We start from the raw sequence: 10,000 nt of genomic DNA on the forward strand, positions 1-10,000 counted from the left end.
ACTTTGCACGAAGATGCTCGAATCGGAGAGACACTCCGCAAAGACCTCGCCGCCAATATAATAGAGTCTGACGCCTTTACCGATATGCCGTCTGGTCTGTTCCACCACGCTATTACGATTAACGTTCGAGAGCAAACCAAGACAAAAGCGTTCGGAATTACTTGGATCCGTGAAACCATCCACTGTGATACTTGGTTGTGAGGCGTGAAACGTCTCCCCAACTCTTGTGTTTAGCTCGTAATAACTTATCGAACACCTAAATACAAAAACAAATATTTAATAATAATATTAATAATAATAATGACAATAATTATATAGTAATTGTTGAAGATAAATTAAATGAAACGAATTTACAATAGTCATCAAATTCGTTTTTATTTCTTCGAAATTAACTTTCAATATAGTTTTTTTTTTTTTTTTTTTTTTTTTTTTTTTTTTTTTTTTTTTTTTTACACTAAATATTTTCAATGAATTTTATTTTTAATAATATCTCAATCCAAATATTTTCTAACGACATTTTGATGTATTTTTACTCTGAATCCTTTCTAATGAATTTTCAGTAATCTTCAATTCCCAATATTTTCTAATTATTTCCCAATATTTTCGATCTATTCTAAATAATTTTAAATATTTTTTTCCGCTCCGATCTTACTAATGAATTTTCTGTATTTTTAGCTTCGATGTTTTTTACTATATTGCCTAAAAAAAATTCCAACGTTCAAATGTTCGGTTTGTTTTAATAATTTCCAATTAAAAAAAAAAAAAAAAGAAAAGAAAAAAGAAAAAGAAAGAGAAAAGAAAAAAAAAGAAAAAAAAGTTCGGTAAAAAAAAAAGAAAGAAAGAAAAAAATATTCCAACGTTAGTCATCGGCAATGAGCCAATAATAATTCGACAAAAATTTTTCTACGAAGATGGACGTCATTTTTACGAATGGAGATCCATGTGACCTATTAAATTTAATTGATCGTGCCTAGATCATAAAGCGAAAATATATCGTAGAGATTTACCAGAAGGCTGGCTCGCAGTACATTACGGGCTGGGCATCTACAGGACTGGGTGATAAGCGGGATAGAGACATATTATCGTTGTGATCCATGTTATCGCCGTCCTCGCTGATGTATCCGGGTGGTGGTGTATCAGCTGGAGGATCCATAGATCCCGACGTAGGATGAGGCGAGCCTTGCACGCTTCCTAGACTCCCAACACTCGCCGGACTGGTTGCCTGCATACTCTGTTTAAACGACGAAATAATTGATCCTTAAATAATAAATAATAACGATCTATAATATAAATTATATAATAACCATTAACAATAACATCTGTACAACATATACATATATTTCACAAAGCATAAACAAGTATTAATATAATTAGTTTATGATTCAAATAATATAAAATTCATTATAAATTTAACAAAAGTCATTATATGTGTGCATGTATATTTTCAAAATGTTATTTCAATTAATGATAAAAATTAATAATTATTTTTATAATCGAGTTTATATATAAATTTTTACCTGCATTCCTTGGTATGGATTGCTTGGTTGTTGTTGTTGCTGTTGTTGTTGTTGCTGTTGTTGCTGCTGCTGCTGCTGTTGTTGTTGTTGTTGTTGCTGCTGCTGTTGTTGTTGTTGTTGCTGCTGCTGTTGTTGTTGTTGTTGCTGTTGTTGTTGTTGTTGCGGGGATTGCGGTATGTTTTGTTGATTGTGATGCTGATGATTCAACGTCGCGTGGAAGCTCGTGTTTTCCGGTACGCTGACGCTCAGCTCCTCGAGGGAGGTGTTGTAGAGTACGGTCTCGTCCCCGGCTAGATTGTGCCGCGGCACGAGAATGGCCGGCAAAACTGCAAAGTTTCGTGCAATCGATATAGTCACGCGATCACTCTGGTTATCGCTCGTGACGCTCGATTTAACGGCCGCCAGAGAAAGAGAGAGAGAGAGAGAGAGAGAGAGAGAGAGAGAGAGAGAGAGAGAGAGAGAAAGAAAGAGAGAGGGAGAGAGATGGGTATGGGAAGGGAAAAAGAGAGAGGGGAAAAATTAAATTAAAAAGAAAGAAAAAAAGAAGCAATCACTAAATATCACGTTCGTATTTCATTTCAACGACACGAAATCGACTTTCCCGTTGTGCCAAGCCCACAATCAATATAATAATAATGCGTAAACTATCAATTAGACAGCAAATTGTATTATGTATACGTATATCGTTTTACGAATCATTTGAAATTTGCAAAACGATATCTCGAATATATCTGATTCTCGGTCATGAACCATTTTTAAAATGATCAACGTCTCTCTCTCTCTCTCTCTCTCTCTCTCTCTCTCTCTCTCTCTCTCTCTCTCTCTCTCTCTCTCTCTCTCTCTTATATTATATTATCGTCAATAATATATTATATCTTTTGCATTTATTATATCAACAGTTACGAAATAAAATTTCTTCAACGAGTTTTACTCATGAAAATGTAAGAGGATAAATTTAAAGAGGGGAAAAAAAAAGAAAAAAGAAAAAAGAAAAAAGAAAAAAATTCCTGCTATAAATAATGTCATAAACGATCGACCATATTTATTTCATATATAGCGTTAAAAAAAATGTTATTCTAATTGCAGTTTAAAAGAAAAGAGGAAAAAAAAAGAAACAAAAACAAAAAGAAAAAAATAAAAATGAATCAAATGATTATGATTAGTATTAACGATTAAAATTTTATAATCCGTAAAGAACCAATCAACCCAAACAACCAATCAACCAACCAACCAACCAACCAACCAACCGACAAAGCAACTAACTAACTAATTAACTAATTATATAATTATCTAACCAACGAACCAACCAACTAACCAACCAACCTGGAGTTTGTATTCGTTGATAATGATAAGGATTTACGCAGACCTCGTCCCTCTTTTGCGTGAAAGCGTACTCGCAGTGCTCGATCGCCCTTAGCTCGTGGTGCGATTGCAAATCTGGCCAACGCCAGAGACGACAATAGATCACGTGGGGGAGACCCTTGCCTCGTACACCTTGGACCCCGTTGTCGCCCACGCCACCCGGGCTAGGCCTATTTAAACACAATCTCAATGAGATGACGATCATTAAATTTTATATATATATATATATAAATAAAAGCAAAAAATTATATAATTCATTACATTTAAGTGGAAATAATTGCCTGATCAAGTTCGACATTTTTCTTTTTTCTCTTTTCTCTCTTTTTCTTTCTTCCTTCTTTTTTTTTTTTTTTTTTTGACACCCCTCCTTCTCATTTTTCAAATGCAATTGGCTCCGACAATGAAAATCTCATTAAATTAAAAAGAATCGATAGGAAGTTGAAAATGTTTCGAATAGATTGTAGAAAAGAAAAAGCATCGAATATGATAGAGTAAGAAAGTACGAAAAGTTTGTGAAGGTATTAGTTATATACACATATGAGGGTTAATATATCAGATAAAAATTTTTCCACGTCTAATAGCGAAGAAAAATTAATTGATGATATTGAAAAGTAGAAAGAGAGAGGGATAGAGAGAGAGGGAGACAGAGAGAGAGAGAGAGAGAACATAAATAAATAAATAAATGAAAGAGTGGTAAAAAAAAAGAAAAATTCCCAATATCCTTTACGAAGAAATTATTTTTCTCTAAGGGTACAAAAAAAAGAAAAAAGAACAGAAAAAGAAAAAAATATGAAAAAGAAATGAAGAGAAAAGAGAAAAAATTTATTTCAAGCGAGACCTTAAACAAACGTAGTAAAACAATGTAAAACAATTGTTTTGTAAAATGTGTTAAGAAAAAAAAAAAAAAAAAAGAAAAGAAAAGGAAAAAAGAAAAAAAGAACAATTTTTTTTTTTTTAATCATCAAAAACGTTATAGAAAAATTCCTTTTCTCAATCACGCGTTTGAAAAACGATTTATGATATTGAGAATCGACGGATCGACGTCGTACGAAGAAGATCCGTCAACGAACAGCATCGATTCTCTTTCAATAATGTTTCCGCCAAGGTACGTGTTGTGTCATAGCCTTGGCTTTTTCGTTCGTGTATATTCATTCTCATTCTCTCTCATTTTCTCTCTCTCTCTCTCTTTCTTCTTTTTTCTTTTCTTTTTTTTTTTTCAAACAGGAACCTACTTTTGCGTACATATACATAAAAACACACACATACACGCACACAGAAAAAGAGAGAGAGAGAGAGAGAGAGAAAGAGACAACACACAAATCACGTCGTTGCACTCTCGATCATGGGTTTCACTGCTGCGTTCCGGTTACATAATAATTCAGAAACGCTCGCACAGAATTTATACGACAATTTCTCGCGCATCGACTGTTTCTCTCTCTTTCTCTCTCTCTCCCTCTCTCACTCTTTCTCTCTTTCTCTCATTTATCCTCTACAAGCTACGCGATTTCGCTCGATAGATCCTTATTGCTCGATTCGTTTAAACTAGATAGAAAATGACGATGCTTGTTGCTTGGCAATCGTCGGAAGTAACCGATATGAGAAAGAGAAAGAGAGAGAAAGAAAAAGAGAAAGGGAGGGAGGGAGAGAGAGAGAGAGAGAGAGAGAAAAAATCACAATGACAATGAATAAAAAAGAAAAATAAAATAAAAAAATAAATAAAAAAACAAAGATTGAGAGAGAGAGAGAGAGAGAGAGAGAGAGAGAGAGAGAGGGAAAGAGAAAAAGAGAGAAATCACGATGGCAATGAATAAGAAAAAAAAAGTAAAAGAATAAAAAATAAATAAACAGAAAAGAGAAAGAGAGAGAGAGAGAGAGAGAGAGAGAGAGAAAGGGAAAAAATGGCAATGAATAATAACAAAAAAAAAAAAAAAAAAAAAAAAAGAAAATAAGATAAAGAAAAAAAAAAATAAAAGAAGAGAGAACGAATGAAATAAAGAATGTAAACGCAAGATATATGGAGTCTAAAGGATTTCAAAAGCGTATCCTGCGAAGCACAGTATGATTTCTAACTGTGCCGAGGCATTATTACGTAAGGAACTTAAGCGTACATACGTACGTACTTACTCGTGACACTCACGTGTACGTCCATATATACATACATATATATATATATATATATATATATATATATATATATATATACATGTGTATATATACGTAAGTAACGTACGGTACGTATTTACGTACGTACGTAGACGATTCGCTGTACCTCGTGATAAAATAAATCTACCGTTTCTAACTTCTCGACGATTTTAAATCACGTATTTCATGACATTTCAAGATCGATGAAAATGATGAATGAATAAAAGGAACTATCGTTGTTGGTCGCTCTTCGAAAAGTTATTCGAACGAATTGTTTCGTCGAACTCACTCGATGATTTCTCTCTCTCTCTCTCTCTCTCTCTCTCTCTCTCTCTCTTTATATATATATATAAATAAATAGATAAAAAATCTAAATATTTACATTTTATCCATACTAGCAGGTTCGTATTAATCGAAGAGAAAAATTCTCTGTTTAACGTTCAATTTCATAAATTAACATCTTACGAACATTCATAATATTTGCACTATTTCAAATATAGAAATAAAAAAAAATTATATATCCGCGATCGTGATAAAATATTTACTGATCTTTTTTTTCTTTTACTTTCTCTCTCTCTCTCTATCTCTTTCTTTTTTTTTTTTTTTTTTTTTTTTTTTTTAACAACAATCGCAGCATTGGAAATTTCTTCGATCATTCTTTTTTCCTTTACAATTAACTCGTGAAATAAAAAATTCATAATGGACTCCGTTAAGATACGATATCTTCTATTTCTAAACGTATGCTATTCGGCATTTCTATTTTTACCATATATTACATGAGATAACGTTAGCGATAAGGCTTCGGTATTACATGTGTATTATAAATTTACAATATAAATCAAGATAAACAATATATTCGAGAATTTCTAATTTTCCTTTCCCTCGCCTTCAATTAATTATTTAAAACATTTTATATAGAATTATAAAAAAAAAAATTAAATTAAAGTAAGTAAAGAAAAACAGAAAGAAAGAGAGAGAGAGAGAGAGAGAGAGAGAGAGAGAGAGAGAGAAGATGACGAAACCAATGTCGTCAATTCCACTATTACACTTTGGTCATCCTGTTAAAGTCTTGATAAGGCTTCGGTATTACATATATATATATCACAACTGACAACACAAATCTGACAATAATGATTATTTTTGTGTGCAACTTTTAACTTTTTTTCCCTTTATTTATTTATTTATTCTTTTTTTTTTCCTTTGCTTTTCATATTTATTTAAAAATATATTCTCTTTGCTTTTTATAATTGTTTAAAAAATTTTATAGGGTAGTATAGAAAATAAAACAAAACAAAACAAAACAATACAAAATTAAATAAAATAAAATAAATTAAATTAAAATAAAATAAAATAAAATAAAATAAAATAAAATAAAATAAAATGAAATGAAATGAAATGAAATAAAATAAAATGAAATAAAATGAAATAAAATGAAATAAAATGAAATAAAATGAAGAAATAGAAAAGATGATAAGACCGGTGAAATGAGTCGTTCTTCCATTCCTTTGGAACTTTAGTCATCCTGCTGACGCACCGTGACCGACTCCGTCGAGGACGCGGGATCGACGCGACGATTCGCATTCGCCCATTGAATTCCTTCCACGCGCGTATCAAACGAGAGGCGCGAGTTAAATCGACTTTAATCGCCGATGCGTTGTACCCAGAGACGAGATATATTTATTTATCTACGTAAGTATGAGTGTATCTGTGTACACGCAAATATGTATATACGTGTATATACGTGTATATACGTTTGCGTGCGTGCTCGCGCATAAACATACATATGTACATAAATCTACATATATATATATATATATATATGTATGTATATATAAATATATATAAAGCGAGCCAATGAACTATCGGTAGAGGAAATTATCATCGTTTCTTTTTTTTCCCGTTTTCTTTTCTTTTCTTTTCTTTTTTGTTTTTCTTTTATTTTTTCCCTCCCATCAGAAACGAAAAGTATTTCGTAATAAATGCTTATGTCTTAATATAAACAACATGTTTTGACAGGCGTTATATATTCATTAGGATTTTCTTTTATCGAATTTTATATATGTATGTATAATGTATGTTGAAAATTCTTTCGATTTTAATCTTCTATGTAATGATTGATTTAAAAAAATTTTTTTTTTTAAATAGGTTACGAATTTGTTGGATATCTGGATTTTACTTCTTCCTTTCTTTCTTTCTTTTTCTCTTTCTTCTTCCTTTCTTTTTTCTTTTTTTATTTCATTTCATTTCATTTCATTTCGTTTCATTTCATTTCATTTCATTTCATTTTACTATCACACAGACTTAATTTTTATAAAACTTATTATCCTCAGTTCTTTTCTATCATCGTCCTTAAATATTAAAGTTTATACTTGATATAATATTATTTTACTACGTATAGTAAATTCTAATAAATTTATGATAAAAATAATAATCTAGATAATATTATAAGTTATATATAGTAAAAATTATATTATTACTCTTTTAATAAAGGTATATATAAGGATATATAATTTTTTGTAAACATAAAAAAAGAACCTTCATAAAGGCTCAAAAACAACAACAACAACAAAATAGAACAAAATGAAAGAGATAAAATAAAAGAAAAAAAAAAAGAAAAAAGAAATAAAAAATGAAAAATAAAGAAATATCCTCAACCTTTAAAGAATTGATATTACGATCGTATAAACAAATTTTTATATATATATATATATATAAATTTGTTTATTTATTTATTTTTTTTTTTGAATATTTCCAATTTTCTTTCGTAATACGTATAATAATAAAAGAGATAATCTTGAGAGAGAAAGAGAGAGAGAGAGAGAGAGAGAGAGAGAGAGAGAGAGAGAGAGAGAGAAAGAAAATCGATTAAAGGGATCGATTTAAAGGTCTCGTCCTATAGGGACCGTCCTATAGATTCGTCTATAGGAAACAAGAACGATATCCTGTGAATATCCAAAGGTACGAAGAAGATTCTTATCAAACTAAGACGACTGGTAGGTCACAGCTGGTGGTGGTAGCCGGACGAACGATAAGAGTGGTCGAGAGTAGCCAAGCTGTAAAAGAGGAAGAAAGAGGGACTCGAGAAAAAGGCCGGGTCGATAAGAGCACGACGCCTCGAGACGTATGTATATACATAACTCGGCACGATAACTCTCTGTCTATTTCTCTTTCTCTCTCTCTCTCTCTCTCTCTCTCTCTCTCTCTCTCTCTCTCTCTCTCTCTCTCTCTGTCTTTCTCTCTTCTTAAGGCAATGTAAAGTTACACGATTCTCGTTCTCAACTGCATAAATTGCACACCGTTGCAAGGACGACGACTGACGAGAAGAGGAGAATGCAATGACGACGCCACTCTCATCGAATCCGATTTCTAATTTTCCTTTCTTGTTTTTTTTTTTTTTCTTCTTCTTCTTCTTCTTTTTCTCTCTGTTTTCCTTTTTCTTTTACCTCTATGTTTTTTTTCCCTTCGTCTCCGTCTTATTCATAGCTACAATGGTACGTAAACTAGGATAACGTTTTAACGGTTTACATCTCCGTTTCAAAAGGTAGAACGAAGTAAATGAAATAAACTTGGATTAAGATAAATAAATTTATTGATTTTGATCGATTGATTTTTTTTTTTTTTTTTTTTAAATCGAATGGAAATTTCTCCTGTTATATATATTTTCTGATACCATCGAACTATTTTTTTGTTTGTTTGTTTTTCTTTTTTTTTTTTTCCTATGAAATCGATCGTTCAAATTATATTTATGTAATTTCTTTCTCTAAAGAAAGGATCAATGTAAAATCAGTCAAGTTAATCTCTCTCTCTCTTTCTTTCTGCCTTTTTTTCTCTCATTGGAATAAACGTATTCTCATTAAACATATTCCGATATTTACGAACTCATATATAAAAAAAAAAAAAAAAGAAAGAAAGAAAGAAAGAAAGAAAAATATGCAATTGAATGACCATCAACGATGTGAAACTCTTTGATTTTTATTTTCCTTTTCATACGAATCAATAGATGAAATTATATTTTATTTTGTTTTTGTTAACCAAAAAACAAAAAGAAAAAAAAAACAAAAAAAAAAAAAAAAGAACGAAAGAAAACAAAGAAAAAGAAAAAAAAAGAAGGAGAAAAAAGAGTGAGATAGCAGAAATAATTCATCATAAAAGTAATCGAAACGATACAGGGCGTTCGATTCGAGATAATATCAAGCTGTGTGATAATGTCATGCTTTTCACACACACATATACATATATATATATTTATATATATATATATACATACATAAATCAGGAAACGTAACGGGCCGACACAGTCTATAACCGTTATTCTCTCGTGTTCAGCAAATTGAGCCACTTCAACGTCGCGATACGAAATACGTTGGTTGGCACCATGAGAGAGAAATATATATATATATATATAAAGAGGGAGAGAGAGAGAGAGAGAGAGAGAGTTTGTTATATGAATGTATATAGCTTATGCAGACGAGTGAGAGAATATGAGAGGATACACGCGTCTCTCTTCTCTAGACAAACTCTCATTATTAGATAATATCGCACTCGGGAAATGGAACAAAGTTTAATTTCCTCGATAAAGGACGCGAGCCAAAGGGAGCATCAACGTCGATCGACGTCCGCGAATTCACTTTATTCACACACATACAAAGATACATACGTTACATATACTTTCCCAGCCTCTTTCTCTTGTTATTCTCTATAAACTCACGTTTTTTTTTTTTTTTTTTTAATCTATACATTTTGAATTTCAATTTTATCCCATTTATTTTATTTTATTTTATTTTATTTTTATTTTTATTTTGTAATCTCTCTCTCTCTCTCTCTCTCTCTCTCTCTCTCTCTCTCTCTCTCTCTCGCTCTCTTTCTCTCACTATCAATACTTTATTATCGATTAGTATTGATAAAAATTCTTGAAATATGTAGACAGTTGACAAACGATAACGATTTTCTAAATGCGAATTTTTGAATTAAAATAAATA

The 10,000-nt window shown here is 31.1% G+C and overlaps 1 protein-coding gene across 2 annotated transcripts in view; it reads right to left on the bottom strand.

Moving 5' to 3' along the window:
* Positions 1-10,000, bottom strand: part of LOC124425402 (mothers against decapentaplegic homolog 2) — a 23,136-nt gene that overhangs the window by 506 nt on the left and 12,630 nt on the right. Inside the window, exons 1-5 of one of the 2 annotated variants that reach the window (XM_046965690.1) lie at positions 3,141-3,163; positions 2,841-3,049; positions 1,518-1,843; positions 1,008-1,231; positions 1-256 (exon numbers count right to left, since the gene is read on the bottom strand). The exon at positions 1-256 is cut by the window's left edge and continues 58 nt beyond it. In XM_046965690.1, the coding sequence (XP_046821646.1) occupies positions 1-256; positions 1,008-1,231; positions 1,518-1,843; positions 2,841-3,049; positions 3,141-3,142 (1,017 nt within the window). In that variant the 5' untranslated portion in view covers positions 3,143-3,163. Of the gene's footprint in view, positions 257-1,007; positions 1,232-1,517; positions 1,844-2,840; positions 3,050-3,140; positions 3,164-10,000 lie in introns of those variants that run through there. The other variant, XM_046965689.1, reaches the window with a different exon arrangement.

This window comes from Vespa crabro, chromosome 7 (genome assembly GCF_910589235.1).
Source record: "Vespa crabro chromosome 7, iyVesCrab1.2, whole genome shotgun sequence".
Taxonomy (NCBI): domain Eukaryota; kingdom Metazoa; phylum Arthropoda; class Insecta; order Hymenoptera; family Vespidae; genus Vespa; species Vespa crabro.